The sequence below is a fragment of the Pundamilia nyererei genome, unplaced genomic scaffold (genome assembly GCF_000239375.1).
Source record: "Pundamilia nyererei isolate P.nyererei 1_Seehausen unplaced genomic scaffold, PunNye1.0 scaffold00049, whole genome shotgun sequence".
In the NCBI taxonomy this organism is placed as follows: Eukaryota; Metazoa; Chordata; class Actinopteri; order Cichliformes; family Cichlidae; genus Pundamilia; species Pundamilia nyererei.
This window is the reverse complement of record NW_005187450.1, coordinates 1,869,016-1,887,944: the sequence shown is the minus strand read 5'-3', so window position 1 is coordinate 1,887,944 and position 18,929 is coordinate 1,869,016. Positions and strand designations below refer to the sequence as shown.

The window sequence follows — 18,929 nt, the reverse complement described above, 5'->3', positions numbered from 1 at the left end:
GTTTTACAGAAATATTTTTCTAGGAAGGAAAACAAACAAAAATGTGTGTAAAAGGCTTAAACAAAAGTAAATGCATGGCAGTATTTTATTTAGTATTTAACATCTACAGGAGCTGCTCAGCCATAGAACCCAGGACCACAAAGCTCCAGGCACAGTTTTAGTGCTGATGTTAATCCCAGCGGTGTTTGGAGTTCTGCAGTTGAGTCAGCAGTTTTGGTGACTTTTAGACTGTATCACCTCAGCCCTTGGTGACACCCCTCTGAAGATCTACATGTCCAACGATTTGTGGCCGAGTTGTTGTGGCTCCTAGATGCCTCCACTTTGCTATATCACCACTTCACCTGATCATTAAATATCTAAGAGGGAAGAAATTTCATGAACTGACTTGTTGCGGTGGTGGCATCCTATTACACTACCATACTCAAATTTAGTGAGCTCTTTAGAACAACCTTTAACAAATAAAGGCAGACTGCTTGGCTGTTACCTGAAGCAACAGGAGTGAAAGCACCTGAATTTGGAGAAGAGGAAGTGTGGCTCTGTAGTTTTGTCCATAGTGTATTTGTTGTAAGACAACTAAAGTGCTTAAAACTGATGACTTAATAATTCAACAAATAAAAGGTTTTTATTATGCTCAGACAATTGCATTCAACATTCAAAACTGTAACCAAAATCAGTGCCAAATAAATATTTGGTAAAGGGCAGCTCGGTTTTACTTGACAACGATTGATATCCTGTGTAGAAACATGAAAAAAGTTCATTTTATCACTTTTAAGTCTATACTTTTTAGAATTCGTTTCACACAATATATGACATCATACTGGAATGAGTTTTAGAGTTTTTAATGCGCTGTCATGAATGAAGTTTCAATTAAGATAAGCAGCCTAAAAAGAAAAACGTTAGGACATCCTGAAGTGACTTTGACTTGGTGTATCTCATAGTGGCGGAGATCCCAAATAAGTCTTAAGACCACTTAGAGACCAAAAGCGATTATATTTCTGAGTCCAGAGGCTTCAGAGTGCAGTGAGATATGAAATCACTGTTTCCTCAAAGTATCAGTATGCCTTAATGACAGTGTGGCATTATGTTGTAATGGGTTATGGTTTTAAAAATCCAGAAAAAAAAAAAACCCTACCCCAAATCCCCCAAAACGAAGGGGTATTAAAACACTGCAGCCCATTGCTCAGCTTTGGTTCCTCATATTTATCAAACAAGAACAAATCTTCAACTTCCCGTCTACTTTTTTTGTCCTTAGGCAGCAAGAAATTGCTTTAAAACACAAATGTATCCATCTTATTCAATTCAACAACAAAATCCTCAAGTTGACAGGTTTTAAAACATTCATAGCAGTATTTGTCCCAGTTCTTCCCTGTATATTATATATTTTCCAGTAGTTTCAACAAAAGGAAAACTTCCTTTCTAAAAGATGCCACTTGGCATGCTCACAAAGCCTCAGAGTGGCGGGACGCCCCTCATCCTTCGGATGACGTTAGCGATCCGCTTGGCCAGTCCTGGGTTGGGCTCTTCGATTTGGAAGCTCCGCGTTAGTAAGTTGTATAGAGAGCCGTATCCCACAGCCACTACAGTGCATGTCAGGCAGATGACATTGTAAGGCATGCTGAAGTCTGGAGTGGGCAGATTGACAAGCAGAGGCTCTGTGTAGATGCGGACAAAGTAGCTGGACTCTTCTTTACAGGGAAAACTGGTGAGAGAGGAAAATTTGATCATCCCATTTTCTAGATAAACGTGTCTGTGCAGAAACTCAAACAGTCCGTGAATAAAACACAATAAATGTCATTTTCATCAAGGTGGGTGGGCGATGGGGGCTGTGTACTTACAAGCTGCTGAAAAGTGGTCGTTCCCGAGTGCTGTTTGTATGCATGGCGACAGTGCTTGGTACAAGAGAACTAATAACTGAAGATCTAAATGTTAAAGACAAGGACTTTAGTCAATAAAAGTCTGAAATTAATTTAAAATCCTAAAAAATAAAAAGCAAAAATCATTTGAGAAGCAACACATGTCACACATGCAATCCTACGTGCATACCCGACATAGAAACCGTGGTTGGGATCGGGTGGGTATTCAGTCCATTTGAGCAGAGCCCTCTCAAACTGCACTGTAACCTCAGTCACAGAGTTTGGAGGAAGCTGGATCAGCATCTCCAGCAGGTGGGGCTTCACACGATCCTTAGATGGCTCGTAGTGGATGTAGCCTAGCAGAGGAAGAAAAAAAACAAGTGACCAATAATACACTGATTAAATGTTCAAACTAGAACTGCACAAACACAAAGGCTCTGGCATCTGCTGTCAAGAAAATTGTATTTTAAACAGCTATCAACCCAGAGTTTTTACAGTCAGTGAATTCCTAGTTTAGACACAGATCACTGGTTTATATAAATTACATAATGGGACAATATTTAATCAATAACAGCATGTTATTCAAGTTAGAAATGAACACCAACATATGTATTTGATAACTGTTTCTTACAGAAAACATGACTCATGTTCTCCACCTTGTGGCAAAAAGAGGCAGCTGCATGAACCCTTACTAACCATTCCTGTGGGTTAATGTGGGAAGTCAAGTATTTTACAGTGGGCTGTGAACAGCATGACCGACTTACCCCTGTAAGGTCAAATGTATCATATTTGAAGCATGAGTTTTTGAGACCTTTACATCATTAGTGTGATTTCTTTAACCTTAAACCCTTTACACATTTTTGCTGAAGATGAATAGTCATCAATAAATTGCACAGAAATGCTGGTGTAGCAAAAATCATACAAGTCAAAACTCATTATTCATGACAGGTTCAATAAAAACTCCAGCTTCAAGAAAATTAGATTTTTCTGGCAATTATTTCATGGTTCAGATTTTACAGGGTTAAGTAAAAGACTGAATAATAATATCCATCGTTGAAGAAGTCAACATCAAAAATCAAAGCCTGCAAAGATGCTCACATGTCCACAGGACATTTAAGCTAACTAACAGAAGGCAACAAAAATGAAAATGAAATCAAGTTGAAGGCACACAAGTTCAGCTCAAGTGGGAGTCTGACTATCGTGCACCTCTACAAAGTGTAAAGAGAAGGCTGTGTATTCATTTGCCACTGGCAATTTGTGCTTTTAAAGAACATAATTAGCATCATCATGTTGATGTTTGAATCAAGGTATGGGGGTCAGAGGCAGGGGACAGCACCTTCAGAAAGCCACTAAACTGAAAAGATGCACTCATGGACCGTTTCTTTGAGCTGTAAGTGCAACTTTCATTTTTATGTGCAGGTGTTTCATGGCAATAGACAAAGCTGCAAGAGTCAACTAAACAACATGAAGTAAGATCTACTTTTCTTCTTTTATTTAATTAAACTTCCTAAGAAATGATTCAGTGGTCATATTCAGATCCATGAAACAGTCCCAGTAAGACTTGCAGACATAGAAACAAAAAAATAAAGATGTATTGCTTTACCTTTATATCAGATCTATTCTACCAAAGCAGGCTTGTTAAATAGGTTGCGGGGAGGTGGCTGAGTGATAGTCTTCTAGTTGAATTTGTGATATGCTAATGCTAAACAGCGCAAAGGCTAATAAGATTTTTTTGTAGACTGGTTGAGGTCCTCTCCGTGAATCGCTACCTTATCGTGGTGGAGGGGTTTGTGTGTCCCAGGGATCCCAAGGTCGATGTTGTCTGGGGGCTTTTGCCCCCTGGTAGGGTCTCCTGTGGCAAATTGGTCCTGGGTGAGGGACCAGACAAAGACCGATTCAGAAGACCCTTATGAAGAAAACATTGAGGGAACAGTTTACCTTGCCCGGGATAGGGTTACCGGGGCCCCGCCCTGGAGCCAGGCCCGGGGAGGGTGCCCGACGGGCGAGTGTCTGGGGCACAGCCGGGCACAGCCGGAAAAGGGGACATGGGCCCATCCTCCCGCAGGCCCACCACCCGCAGGAGGGGTCGGGTCCATTGTGTGCCGGGCAGCGGCCAGGAGCGGAGGCCCTGGCGGACTGATCCCCGGCTGCCAAGACTGGCAATTGGGACATGGAATGTCACCTCTCTGGTGGGGAAGGAGCCTGATTTAGTGCGTGAGGTTGAGAGGTACCGGCTAGATATAGTCGGGCTCACCTCTACGCATGGCTTGGGCTCTGGAACCAGTCTCCTGGAGAGGGGCTGGACTCTCACTCTGGAGTTGCCCCTGGTGAGAGGCGGTGGGCTGGGGTGGGTATTCTAATATCCCCTCGGCTTGCTGCCGGTACGTTGGGGTTTTCCCCGGTGGATGAGAGGGTTTGTTCCCTGCACCTTAGGATCGGGTAACGGGTCCTGACTGTCATCTGCACTTATGCGCCGAGTAGCAGTTCAGAGTACCCAGCCTTCTTAGAGTCCCTGGGTGGGGTGCTGGAAGGTGCTCCACCTGGAGACTCTGTTGTCCTGCTGGGAAACTTCAATGCTTACGTGGGTAATGACAGCGAGACCTGGAGGGGCGTGATTGGGAGGAACGGCCTCTCTGATCTGAACCCGAGTGGTGTTTTGTTAATGGACTTCTGTGCAAATCACACTTTGGCCATAACGAACGCCTTGTTCGAACATAAGAGTGTCCATAAGTGCACGTGGCACCAGGATGCTCTAGGCCGCAGGTCGATGATTGATTTTGTAATCGTATCACCAGACATGCGACCATATGTTCTGAACACTCGGGTAAAGAGAGGGGTTGAGCTGTCAACTGATCACCACCTGGTGGTGAGTTGGATCAGGTGGCGGGGGAGGATGCTGGACAGACCTGGTACACCTACACGCGTAGTGAGGGTGTGCTGGGAACGTCTAGCAGAGGCCCCAGTCCGCGAGATCTTCAACGCACACCTCCGGCAGAGCTTCAACAGCATTCTGAGGGAGACTGGGGACATTGAGTCTGTGGGACTCCGGAGGCAGCCGACAGGTATCGACAGGCCAAGCGGAATGCGGCTCGGGCAGTGGCTGAAGCAAAAACTCAGGTATGGACGGAGTTCGTAGAGGCCATGGAAAAAGACTTTCGGACTGCCTTGAAGAGATTCTGGCAAACCGTCAGGCATCTCAGCAGGGGAAAGCGGTGCTCTACCTGCACTGTGTATAGTGCTGGCGGAGCGCTGATGACTTCGACTGACAAAATTGTCAGGCGGTGGAAGGAATACTTCGAGGACCTCCTTAATCCCACTGACATGTCTTCCGAGGAGGAAGCAGAGTCTGGGGATGAGGGGAATGACCCGCCAATTTCTGGAGGCGAGGTCACTGAGGCAGTTAAACAACTCCTTGGTGGCAGAGCCCCTGGTATTGATGAGGTCCGCCCAGAGGTCCTGAAGGCTCTGGATGTTTTAGGGCTGTCCTGGTTGACACGCCTCTACAATGTTGCGTGGAAATCAGGGGCAGTACCCCTGGACTGGCAGACCGGGGTGCTGGTCCCCATCTTTAAGAAGGGGGACTGGAGGGTGTGTTCCAACTACAGGGGGATCACACTCCTCAGCCTCCCTGGGAAAGTCTATGCCAGGGTACTGGAAAGGAGAGTTAGTCTGCTAGTCGAACCTCGGATACAGGAGGAACAATGCGGTTTTCGTCCTGGTCGCGGAACACTGGACCAGCTCTTTATCCTCTCAAGGATACTTGAGGGTGCATGGGAGTTTGCCCAACCAGTCTACATGTGTTTTGTGGACTTGGAGAAGGCATTTGATCGTGTCCCTCGGGGTGTCCTATGGGAGGTGCTGCGGGAGTATGGGGTGTCTGGCCAATTGCTACAGGCCATTCGATCCCTATACAACCATTGCAAGAGCTTGGTTCGCACCCGGTGGGTGATGGGCTCCGCCAGGACTGCCCTTTGTCACCGATTCTGTTCATAATTTTTATGGACAGGATTTCTAGGCGCAGCCAAGTGGCGGAGGGCTTTCACTTCGGTGGCCTCAGAATCTCATCTCTGCTTTTCGCGGATGATGTGGTTCTGTTGGCTTCATCGGGTGAAGGCCTCCAGCTCGCACTGCAACGGTTCGCAGCCGAGTGTAAAGCAGCGGGAATGAGGATCAGCACCTCCAAATCTGAGGCCATGGTTCTCAGCCGGAAAAGGGTGGAGTGCCCACTCGGGGATGAGTTCCTGCCCCAAGTGGAGGAAGTCAAGTACCTCGGGGTCTTGTTCGCGAGTGATGGGAGAAGGGAGCCGGAGATCGACAGACGGATTGGTGCGGAGGCTGCAGTGATGCGGACGCTGCACCGGTCCGTCGTGGTGAAGAGGGAGCTGATTGTAAAAGCGAAGCTCTCAATTTACCGGTCAATCTACGTCCCTACCCTCACCTATGGCCACGAGCTGTGGGTAGTGACCGAAAGAACGAGATCACGGATACAAGCGGCGGAAATTAGCTTCCTCCGAAGGGTGGCTGGCCTCTCCCTTAGAGATAGGGTGAGAAGTTCGGCCATCCAGGAGGGACTCAGAGTAGAGCCGCTGCTCCTCCACATCGAAAGGAGCCAGCTGAGGTGGTTCGGGCATCTGACAAGGATGCCTCCTGGGTGCCTCCTGGGGTTGGTGTTCCAGGCATGTCCCACCGGGAGGAGGCCCCGGGGCAGACCCAGGACACGCTGGAGAGATTATATCTCTCGGCTGGCCTAGTAACGCCTTGGTGTTCCCCCAGATAAGCTGGAGGAGGTGGCTGGGGAGAGGGAGGTCTGGGCTTCTTTGCTTAGGCTGCTGCCCCCGCGACTCTGCCCCGGATAAAGCGGATGAAGATGGATGGATGGATGAGGCTCATATGTGGACCAAACTGTACATGTGAAGGCCATATAAGACATACATTTTTGATTTAATTAATAATTCATAAGTCAGCTGCTCCATGATATTCTTATTTCCGCAGTGGCCTTAAGTGAAGTTAAGGACATTGTACCGGACCAATATCCTGTACTACACTGTGTACTCACTGTACAGGATATTGGTCATCTTTCAAAGGTAAATTGTTTTTGGGACTATGTAAATTTATTATTCTGATTGCAAATGAACAGTATGAACAGTGCACACATCCTTTACTGCTTTCTAAAAATACTCACTGGGCTTGTTGTCCTTTCCCTTGCTCGTCACACTGAGCGTGTGGATGTAGAGACGAAGATACCAAGGCACCGAGTCCAGCAGCAGTACAGGGAAAGACCTGTATGGGTGGTTGTTGTACATTAATGTGTGAATCTCTCCTGTCTGCAGCCCGTATCCAGCCACATAACGCTCAGCATGGAGCAAGGGACGCAGCATTTCACCTGAGGACAGAAAGTCAGACTGATTTTAATAATTCACTGGGTGTAAAACAAATGTGACAATCAAAAAAATGCCTTAAAAATGTGTGAAGTGTGTGCATTTTATTATCTTGTTCTTGTTTCATCATACATTCTTCAAGACAATATTCTGACTATTATACACAGCTTTATACATTATACAGTCTCTACTCTTCTGGCTCACCCTCATTGGACTTCCATCGAATAAGCAGGTTGAGGGAGCGCACAGAGCCAAAGGTGGTTTCTTGGGTCAGATCGTACACAGAGAAGGTCCGTCTGTCTCCCAGCACCACTGCCTGGCTCAGCAGGGAAGTGGCTGGGCTGAGCTCAAACTGCTCCCCCTGCAAAATAAAAACAGGTTTGTTCCAATCATAACTCTTACAGAGCTTCAATAATAAATTTGACATTATCTATACATACAAGTAGTGCCGTTTATCAACAGATAATCCACTAAATCAGCAACACCTCCATGTTCATATAGCTGTCACAATTCGATGTTTTGTATTCTAAGGTTTGAATTATCTAATGATTTAGATTTGCATATTTTATATTAAAGGAAAAGCAAACCTGAGGGTTGTCTGTGATGTCGATATATAGTTTACTGGAGGAGGCCAACGGACAAGCTTCTGTCAGGGTCCGAGAGAACATCTTGAACAAAGACCACTCTGAGGGAAGAGACAGCTTGAATTAACAAAAGCCAGGGGAATGTTACCAAAACCCAAATATGGGACAGAGAACAAAACAAAAACGTGCTTTCGCTCACCTCGTTTGGTCTGTCCAGAGTTGTGCAGGTCAAAGACTGAATTCAACGTCTGTCTCAGCTCCCAGGATGTGGTTTTGCACTGCCAGTCCTGACACACGGACCTGATGTGCACTGCCTGGGAATGAAAACTGCTGTGGAAGAGTTTCTCTGACTTCAAAAGGACAGCGAGACCAGCCTGTTCGGAAAACATAGTGAGGAGAAAACTTAATACGCTAACAGATGGCATTGATGTCCCGTGTTTTTTTAGGAAGAAAAATGCACATGTAAAAAGGGGGGGGGAAGAGAGAGAGAGAGAGACATTTACCTTGGATCCACATGGCAAGAGTTTCTTCCAGGGTGTCAAATTCTCTGTGCAAACAATTTCTCGTGGGAGGGTGGCATAGCGAAGGAAGCTGTGGTCTGTCACTTTAACACACACACAAATATTGCATATGCAGCACAGTGAGTCCTGGGGCATCTGCAGTGCTGTAATGGGTATTCAACTGTCTAACATGCACCTCAGAATAAGAATATCGCATGCCCAAATAAAATCTAATATATATATTAGAAAAAGAGGCACCTGAGTACAGGTAAAGCACTCATTTTATTGCAAAAGGTTTCTTTAATGCAAACAGGACCTGTGTAAAAAGTGTTCATCTGTTTACTTATTCACAAACAACAACAACAACAACAACAACAACAACAAAAAAAACACAACTAAACCAAGTTTCTAACGGGGTGCAGCACACCTGACAAGCCTGACAATCATATCACCTGTAAAGTCGACCATTTGCAGTAGCATGAGGTGTAAAATCACTAGAAACTAGGGCTGGGCCATATTATACCGTTGACAGTAATACCAGTACAATGATAGGCAATGATAAGAAAATAAAATATCGCGATAGAATATGGGTAAAACACGCATGCGCAGTGCCTTTGTTTTCGCACATGGCTGAAAAAGCATGGCGGCAACAGAGAATGAGAAGGGAGAAATCGGATCGTTGAGTGAAACGGATGAACCACAATTGGTTTGTAAAAAATGGTGCAACTTCAGTGATGTGGAAATGGTTTGGTGTTTGTTCGTCAGATACCCACCAAAGCACATTTTTTTTGTAGAACATGCAAGCGGGCCGTCGTTTTTGCCGTATTTGTCGGACTAAGGTGCTCGTAAATCTGGGAGTAATCTGTGTCCTAAACTCCGCTCCCTTCAGGTCCCAAAGTCAAACGAACACTGCAGCATCACTAAGAGTTAAAAACTGTCTAAATTCTTTCATCTTTAATAAAACGATCAGAATTGCTGCTTTACCAGGTGTAACTATGAAGTTTAACATCCAGGCATCCATGAAAACAGAATTTATTACATTTAACGGAGTTAGAAGTTAGCAGGAAGTTAGCGGGAGTTAGCTCGCTAGTTTTGCTAGTTACCTAAGCATGATATAGCATGTTGTGACTGAGAGATTTCTGAAAAAATTCAAACGTACAGCTCTGCTATCATTTCCAACATAAATGAAGACAGGAAGCTACACAGCAGTCACGTTTGTAGGGTTACTGAAGTTGGGCTAGATGGTATTTAATGATGTGCTAGGTGATCGCTAGCGACACAGCTATGTTAGCATAACATAAACAGTGAAGCTGGAGGATGAACGCTAACACTTTTCCACTCGATAAAAGTTAACGTGAAGGTTCCTGATGGTTAGAGACAAATGCAATCGCATGGCAGGATGCTGTAAACAGACCAAACTTCAGTCAGGAGAACAACTGAGATAATCCATTCACAATAGAAGGTTAGTCGTTAATATACTGCAACAACACGGGAATAGAGCAGCTGTGATAGAATAAGGCATTAACGAATCTATGGTACAGAAGTGGAGGAAGAAAAAGATGAGTTGAATAAAGTTTGATTTATCTGACTGCTTTGTTTTGCTTAATGCGTCTTATAATCCCGGGCACCTTATGGTCCAAAAAATACGTATTTGACTTTTTTATTTGGCACACTGCAGTTTAATGTTGCAAAGCAGCTCTTTTTAACTTCAGTGGATATTATACATGGCTAAGCTCGGGATATGTAAGCCCATTTCTACTGGAAATGCCTTTTGGTTAAACTTTCAACAGGGAATTTGCATTTGCACTGTTAAATCTTTATACAGCTCTAATGCACATAAAAAACAGCTGCTTGTTTAAGTGAAAATAAATGGATGGGGTTTTTTGCGCTAGTAAAGTTGTGGAGTTGTATTTTGTCTTGCATCAATTATATCGTCAGTTATATCGTTATCGCAAATTTTCAAATCTATATCGTGATTAATATTTTTGGCCATATCGCCCTGATCTACTAGAAACAATAGTTTAAAAAACAAAACAAAAAACAAAGCACATGTCTAGGTTAGATGAGGAAGAAGGTTATTGCACTAAATCTCTGAGACTCAAAATTGAAAGAAATTTGCTACACATGGTCGTTTGGAACAAATGAGAATCTTCCTAGAGGTTGCCAACCTTTCAGAATTCCTCTAAGAGCACTTTGAACACTCATCAGTGAGGTTAACAAAAGTTTTGAGCAAAATATTCAAGCTACCACAGTGTTTGTGACTCTGACAGACACAAGGTAAAAATGACAGACTGATCTCCAGTAATCTGAAGCACTTTATCGCAGCTGATGCTGCTAAAGTTGTATGAATCATAACTGACCAGTGATGGAACAGGGTGAGAAGAGGATTACTGCAAGAGGATTTTCTCTAGCACTAATTCTGTATAATAACGTGATATTAGACAGTTCAATGGTGGCTGATGACACAATTAGCTTTTGCAGAGGTTCATTACTAGAGATGTTACTCTAAATGCAAAAAGGAGACTGACTGTACCGTTGCCTATTCCCAGTGGTTTGAAGGAGGCACTGGGCTGAACAGTGTTGGTGGAGTCAATGAAGTTCAGTGATGCACAGAAGATGCCTGACAAAACATTGGTTAGCTCCTTCCATGTAGCATCGACACTGGGAAAGGCAGAAAAAAGGCATGTGGAAATGTTAACATGATTTAGCAAAGGTAGGTTAGGCAGCAACTATATCAAAACAAACTGTAGGCAAAAGTTGTGGAAGTAGAATTTCTGGCAGTTTTATATGGGTGGGGGGGAAAAGCAATACAGCAAACCATTACGATACTTTGTATGGTGATATTGTATCATACAGGATCACCAAATATCGATACTCTGAGAATATAACGAACAAGAGGGTTCATCACATGCACCACCATCCTGAGATGATGTTAGCTGAGCAAACTTGCATTAAATTCAATGAAATTCACATTTAATTGATGTATCATCTGAAACAGATTGCATGTAATTCAATCGCAGACTGATGACAGATTATCTCCGTCTTAATGCAACAAGTTTATGGCCAGTTTTTACTGAGAGTTATTTTGCTGCATAACTTTTTACTGCAGCAAAAAAACTACCTCAACTGTCTGCTAGTTCGGCATATGCTTGAGAAACATCACTGTCATTATAAGAACTAAAGGAAAAACACAAAAGCAAAAACAGCAAGGACGGTTACGGATGAGCGAAACTGGTAGGTTGGTGCTTCAATCCTCTACTTGTCTAGTCTGCATGTCAATGTATCCTTGGTCCACATACTGAACTCCGAGTTGCCGTTGATGCCACCATTTGAGTGTCATGTGTGCATGGTAGATTAAAAATGCTAAGGCATAGAAAAAATGTTTACGAAAGCAGGTTAATGAATGTGTTTGTGAATAAGTGAATAAGGCTCATAGTAAGAAGGGGCTTTAAATGCTCAGAGTACAAAAACACTATATAAGTACGGGTCTGTCTCCCCTCCCCTTATTAATCCACACATTCATTTCATCTCTGTTGTACTCACTCTGTCACTGAGTCTTGGAACCAGACCCAGAGCTCAGCTCCAGGTGGGGATGGTATAAAGGGTTGCCCCCACTGCATGGTCCTCCAGTAACCTTGTGTAAAAGAGATGTGCAGTTCTCTGACTGAAAACTTGGAGATGACCTGGCCCAGAGACTTGGGGAAAAGCCGGTAGTGGGACACTGAGAAATACAACAACGTGGTTTAGAGTTAGAAAGACCAAACATTGTTGTAATTTTGAGAACAGGAGAAAGAAATCTTATTGAATTAATGTGGGGTGTATTAAACTCGTATAATATTTCCAATAATGTATAACTACTCCTGAAACCAACTAAACAGGAACAGACGCAGATTTTAACAGGAAGGGGATATCAATAAATGAACAAAAATATGGTGATTTATAAAAGAAAGTCAACTGACGGAAAATGCAGATGCCCTATCACGTGGTAATCTTTTTAATGTTTCAATCTGACAGATTATAGGAGCATCGAGAAGCAAAAAATGAACCCTCATTCCGAAACATTTAAATGCTTATCATTTTATACATTTACAGCTTTTCTGTCAGCTATTCGACAGACTCAAGTATATTCAAAAATTACTTCTATAAGAAGATAAAACATTTACATGTGTGTATTTTCTTATTCGTGCCTAACAGAGTGTTATCTCCCTACTAGCAGTTAGCTTACCTTTGTTTTCTCTCATGAAGTCTGTGTCCCACAGGGTGCGGAACTGGAAGCTGGCATAAATATCTCCGGAGTGCAGAGGTCTGATGACCAGCTCTTCTTGGAAGTCGTCTTTAGGCTGTGGTACCGACGAAGGTACCACTGTTTCAGGTGCAGAAGTGCCCTGAATGTCGGCTGCAGCATCAACCGTAGCGGCTTCTTTAACCTCGGTTGCTTCCCACCGTCTCTCCTCCACCGCGGGCTGGTCAGCCGTTTGTTCCGCTGTTTGTGCATTATGGTCAACCCCACCGTGGTGGTCATTAACTGGCGTCGTTTCATGAATGTCTGCGACAACAAACACGGACAAACTAAAAAGAATAAGCAGCCAAGACCAGCAGCTGCACCTGTGAGCAGCCATTTTTCTCGAGGCGGTGGTTGACTTCCGCGTTAACGCGTCATGAGTAGAATCAGCCAATGAGCTGCTTCCATATGGAGTCATTCTTGGCACTGACACGAGGCTGCTTTGTTTTAAGCCAAAATATTTTCTTTAAAAAAAACCCATAAAAATAAATTATATATATATATATATATATAATACATGCTAATATGTAATATGTTTCTGATTTATTTTAAGCAAATTCTAAAATAAAATAAAGAAATACATTTTAAAAGCGATCAGTTACATGTGAAGGCGATATGGAAGCGGTATGGCAAATTATAATTTATATGTAGATTAGATAAATTATATTATATCCATGTGAAGACAATAAATGAATCCATAGATAAATGTAAACTACAGTAAATGCACATAATGTGTCATATGTCAATTTGTGAATTGTAACCAATCAAACAATTACAGGCCTGAAAATTCTCAATTAATTTAGCCTATCAAACGTCTGCCCATCTTAATCTGTCATTTTACAGCATTACCAATGCTGCTTGCAAATATATTAAACCTTATAGACCCTGAATAAATGGTGCTACTGGTGTGTTGCCAAAACTCATAAAAAAGCTACATTAATAATTAATAAAGGCCATAAATTCAGGTTATCGGTGTGCGAATAAGCATGGTGCTCTGTTGAATATTTGGTCGCGTTGCTGGACAGGGATGGGCATCATCAACCCGTTGGCATCATCGGGGGCAAATCACCCCTCCCTCATCCACACATCATCGCGCACACAGCCCAGACTCACACGCACACACACACACACGCACATACACGCACATACACAAACACACACGGAATTTCGGCTCAGCCATGGCTCCCTGTTAGGTGCTCAAAGCGGCTGTTGTCAGAGCGAATTAAATCTACTCTCGCTCGCTGCTTTCCTCCTGACCTTGCCTGCCTCCGGTTGGGTTTTTAATATTTTATTTAGGATTCCTGCGCTGCCTCCCCATGGCTACATCGGATGGACTAGACGGCTGTCTGCAGCGAGGCAGATCTCAAAGTGACCCGAACATACTCACCGAACCGGGCATCGAGTTGGCTCACGGCACAGGTAAGATAGGCGTTATTTTGTCTACATTCATCCGCTCCATATGCGAGTTTTTATTTTTATTTTATTTTATTTTTCTAAGGTTGCCGCTTCTTTGGTGTTGCAGACCTCCTTGTTTGCTTAGTGGGATGTCAGAACACTAAGGCACAATTAGCGCATATGCTCCCGACACTGGATGTAGAATATGACTGTAACGCTGAATCGTGGAGCTGCATGTTGAAGACGAATGCCATCTCAGCGTCTGTGAATGGCTGCATTCCCCACCAGATTTGCGCCTTACAAAGACGCCTGTAGCCCTTTTGGCTGATATGGATGCAAGTAGTATTTGGGAATCCGCGTGTTGGCCGTTTAATGTGATATTACCGTGTGCAACTTTTACTCTATTGCCTATATATTCCCTTCCATGCTATCCCAGCCCCTTTATAGTGAACCCATGCTATTTAGCATCACAAAATCTGCATGCATGTGTGGTCCATGATCCAAGCTTAACGAATGTGTTGTCCTGTCTGATCCACTGCTATAGCGTTGTTATTAAGAGAGATCCATGGAGGGATTCATGTTTTGACGTGTTGCATTAAAAACGAAAGAAAAAAAAGCACATGCTTCTCTTATTGTAGGCCTATGCCTAGAGCTCTGTCCCTGTATTGACAGCACTGAATCCCCACCCCATACCGAACTGATCACTGCTGCGATCAATAGCCGACAATCCACGTGATATAGGCTATAGGTGGAAATGTACCCAACTTATCATCACAGCCTTGTACTGGTACAATCGGACTGGCCAGTTATTGATCCTTCAGGTGATCTTTCCAATATGGTGTCCTTGTTTGTTTCTCTGTGGGTTAGTCATCTAATGTTACTCATCTTTCTGCTTTATGGAAGAGGATAATGAATTAAACTTTCATTAATGACAGAACACCAGGGAGCACTCATGCCGTGCTCTCCTCTGGTGAGCTCCTGGAAGTGAATTTGGTTGTTATTGTGCTGGAAGAACTAGTAGCCTATGCATTCACCTGAAATACACTGATTTATTTTATTTATTTATTTTTTTTTACGTAAGTGAGACTATTTATGGTCATACTGTGTGGGTTTAGAAAGAGTCATTGCTTACACCCACACATGGCGAGTTTTACGCACATGAATGCTTGACTGAATGATTCAGAAAAAAAAGCAGAGTAGTTCACCTTTCAACTTATCACTAACGAGACTCGCTTTTTCACATTTCCAAAATCACACCTGCCTGCACTCATCAACTGGCCATAGCACGTTTATAATGGAGCCTTGCTGAATTCAACCCTCCCAGGGATGATTTAATTCACACGTAGGTGAATGTGATGATGTCACACTGGGTCTTTGACACACCTGAATAAACAACGCAGCAGTTTGGCGGATCAGCCAGGCCAGTGATGAGAGCTAAAGCTGTCAGGGAACGCTGAACGTCAGCCTACATCCCTGGAGTATGCACAACTGCATCACAGTTTCAGACACGAGTATGCTACATGAAAGACGGAGTAAATAAAGTTGTAACAGCAAAGACAATATCGGTGTCTGGTGGCCCAAAGTACACAGCATCGCCCACCCCTTCTCTGCGTGGATCACCACTGCACTAATGTCTGGGGCACTAGTCTTTGCCAAAGTAATCCTTTGGCAAAGACTGCCTTTTTTTTTCTCCTCCCAATACAGTAGATCTCGCAGCTGCAGAGGCTTACAATGTGTTCATACACTTACTCAATACTGGGAGGAGAGTCAATAGAGACAACAGTTACAGCTGACCATCTCAGAAAATCAGAGTAGTGTTTCCTTTTGAATGAGGCTGCAGTAATACTACAATACAGACTCACCCTCTCAGAGAAGGGCAAGTCGATCGGTCACATTGCAAGTGTCCAACAATGCAAATCCTACTGTCTTTTAATAAAGCGCAGAGAGTGACATTGCATTGCTCTGTTGGGAGTTTATCTAAATTAAGGCAACCTCTTTGAACAGCAGATTTACAAGAATGATTCAGAGTTACAGGAACATAAGTCCAGGAACAGGAGCAGCAGTATAAACACGTTTAATCAGTTCATTTGGACAAGGAGCCCTTAGATTCCCCTGCTAATAAAATGTCACTTTCGCTCAAAGTTCCACTTAGTCATTGCAGAATGTCGACCAAGGTAATGGTGTGGAGAGGACACCTTGACGCTTTGCGGACAGGGAGGTTGTCCAAGCAGGGTTATCCCTATGGCTTCGTTCCTCAAAATAATTCTTTTCCCCTGTAGAAAGACGCAAAGCTGGAGAAACAGTGGAGATGAGTTGAATCACACAAATATCAGCACAAGCAGATTTATAGTGCACATAAATCTGCAGTTAGAGACTATTTCTATTATTGATTAAGTTTCACTTTTTTATTACTTTTTTATTACATAGAATACAATGCACATTACAGTTTCCAAAGTAGTTATCTTCAGACTGTTAAATTCAGTTCACAAAGTTACAAAACACAGAAAAGAAGAATATCCTCCTCATGAAGAAATCATGTCATATATCCACAGTAAATTCTAAAAATAAAAAAATATATTCAGATATTTTTAATCTTTTAAATAATTTCTCAGTTTGTTTGACATTTCATTGATTAGTTGCAACACTTTATAAAGATGGCCAACTGCCCCTTCACTAAACACCATCCTTTGGCAAAAGACTGTAATAATTCATGATGAAATCACTTTCACTTGCAACCCCTCCCCACCTGCAGCTATAGACCACATTGCTCAAGACCACTTCTGTTCTCCGCTCACATGACGACTTATCCAATAAGTACCTGCTGATCTGTGTTTTTTCTCTCTCGTTTTGTTTTATCATTCTCCCCTGGTCTTACTGGTACAAGAATAATCCTCTCAGATCTGTCAAAAAAAAAGAACAACTGAAGAATTCAGGTAAAAGGCAGGGACCTGCCTAATGAACAAGACGATATGTCAAACCCTGCGGAAGCTGATATTGAGCCATGACAATGACTCACCCCAAACCCGAGCGCTGTGTCGTACATAATCCCTCTTATATTCAGGGCTTGGTGAGCAAATATGGGAAATTATGAGTCAGCAGGTCTTATATAATGTTCCCGCAATTAACACAACATTGTTTGAAAGTAATAATGTAAACAAAAAGGTATTAGTGCCACAGGAATTCCTTACATAACAATGGTTTAAGACCCAGTTTCAGATTTCAGCGAGTTGCGGCGAAATAAAGAAACTGTAATTACGTAACAAACAGAGATATATATGACCCTACCTTAAGAAACAGCCCTGCTTCAATTAAAAAAAAGGAACTTTGACATTTTCAGGTGAAGAGAGGGTTAAAGATGCAAGAACATGGACTCCTTAGAAGTTTAAAAGGCACTCTTAAAAGGAGACAACCTGGTGCTGGCAGGCGGCACATTTGAAGAATGGTTTTCGTTCAACTGTAATGAGGCAGTCAAGTATCTTGATGCTGTGGAAGAGGGAGATAAAGAAACGCTGGATGTGGCACAGCATTTGGTGTGGCCTTCAACTGGCACTGGCTCTAAACAGATAATTACACTGCACACAGTAACTATCTAGCTATCAATCCAAACTACTGGCAGTTCATCAAGTTGTTGGGACGAGTTGTTGGGCTTGCCCGTGTTGACAGGTTTTGTGATGAGCAAAACTCCACCAGTATCTGGGGCAGTTTTATAATTATTTTCTATTCCGAGTAATTAACTGTAAATTAAACTGTTTGAAATTGCAGTTTTCATTTAAGACAGATTAAGAGGCAGGCGTTCAGCGGTATGTGATGCCATTACAGCCACACATTCTGTCTTCCTGTGAGTCTATTTTTTCCCCACCAAGTGATTGTCAACATCCTCAAGAGTGCAGAGAAAAGGGTGTGAAGTTGTTGTATTCTGCTGCGGGTCGTACGTGTTAAGTGGTTAAAACAAAAGAGAGAGCGACGGTGACCGTGAAGTGGATACAAGTGAGAAAACAGAAAACGATCCCTCTGTTACAGTTTAGCCCGTGACACCATGCTGTCTGTGCTTAGATAGGTCGCCAGTATGCAAAACACAGCCTCGAGTTTTTATTCATGTGGATGGTTTTTTTGGAGACTTTTAATTTAAACAGGACATAAACTTCATCATACACATGCAGCTCAATACTGGTCTCTCATTTTTGATTTTTGTTTATTTGTTTGTTTTTTTAGCTGCGGTCAAGTTGAAAACTGTAAAACCCGAGGATCTATCAAGCTACATGCACACGTATGGCTGACATAAACAATTTTAGAGATCTGGATGAACAACGAGAACATATTGTATATAGATTTGCACTTTGTTTAGAACCTGCAACTTTATCAGACTCAGCCAGGAAAGCTGTAATTCACGCTGAAGTCACGACTCATTCATCACGGTGAGCCTTAAGGGACTGTGAGTCAGTCAAGGCTACCTGTTAGTAGTAGCCACTGGAGAGCTATTCATTCTTCCCTCCACGATGCACAGAGGTCCCTTCAGAGGCCAAGAGAAAAAGTACATCTAATGTCAAGTTGAGAGGAGCGTTCTGGTTGCCATAAAAGGTATTTGTCATATTCAGAAAAATATGAATCTCAACAAATATTGAGTCAGACTTTCACCCAGGAGCCAGGGGTGCACTGTTAGTGCCCACATGTCATATATATATATATGTATTGTCACAGTAACATGCTAACATGCCAAGTTCTGAAGTTTTCAGGCAGAACGCCCTCAAGGCTAACTTATCCTTTGTGTGTAAAATGTTCAGACATTTCTGATTGTCAAACCTAATGGATCATGTCCACTGTTAATGTGATGAACTACTCTGCTAGGGGCACTTGTGTGAACTTGAGCGTAACTGGCTTTTCATTCTCTATAAATTACTTCAGAACAAGTTAGTCATAGGCAACTGCAACATGCCAAA

General features: G+C 43.0%; 2 protein-coding genes across 4 annotated transcripts in view; one reads left to right on the top strand and one right to left on the bottom strand.

Annotated features, from left to right (window-relative positions):
- Positions 1-603: 603 nt before the first annotated feature.
- On the bottom strand, positions 604-12,997 carry pigt (phosphatidylinositol glycan anchor biosynthesis, class T). Its single transcript, XM_005732955.1, has 11 exons — positions 12,541-12,997; positions 11,859-12,036; positions 10,849-10,976; positions 8,319-8,419; positions 8,015-8,189; positions 7,819-7,916; positions 7,436-7,592; positions 7,036-7,236; positions 2,044-2,209; positions 1,836-1,919; positions 604-1,699 (listed from the first exon to the last, which is right to left on the bottom strand). The coding sequence occupies exons 1-11, from the start codon at positions 12,932-12,934 to the stop codon at positions 1,450-1,452; spliced, it is 1,932 nt and encodes a 643-aa protein (XP_005733012.1). The 5' UTR covers positions 12,935-12,997; the 3' UTR covers positions 604-1,449.
- Positions 12,998-13,739: 742 nt separating this feature from the next.
- The window catches only part of phactr3a (phosphatase and actin regulator 3a), a 33,066-nt gene continuing 27,876 nt past the window's right edge, over positions 13,740-18,929 (top strand). For all 3 annotated transcript variants that reach the window (XM_005732954.1, XM_005732953.1, XM_005732952.1), the window contains exon 1: positions 13,740-14,016. In XM_005732954.1, coding sequence (XP_005733011.1) covers positions 13,914-14,016 — 103 coding nt within the window. In that variant the 5' untranslated portion in view covers positions 13,740-13,913. The remainder of the gene's footprint in view (positions 14,017-18,929) is intronic.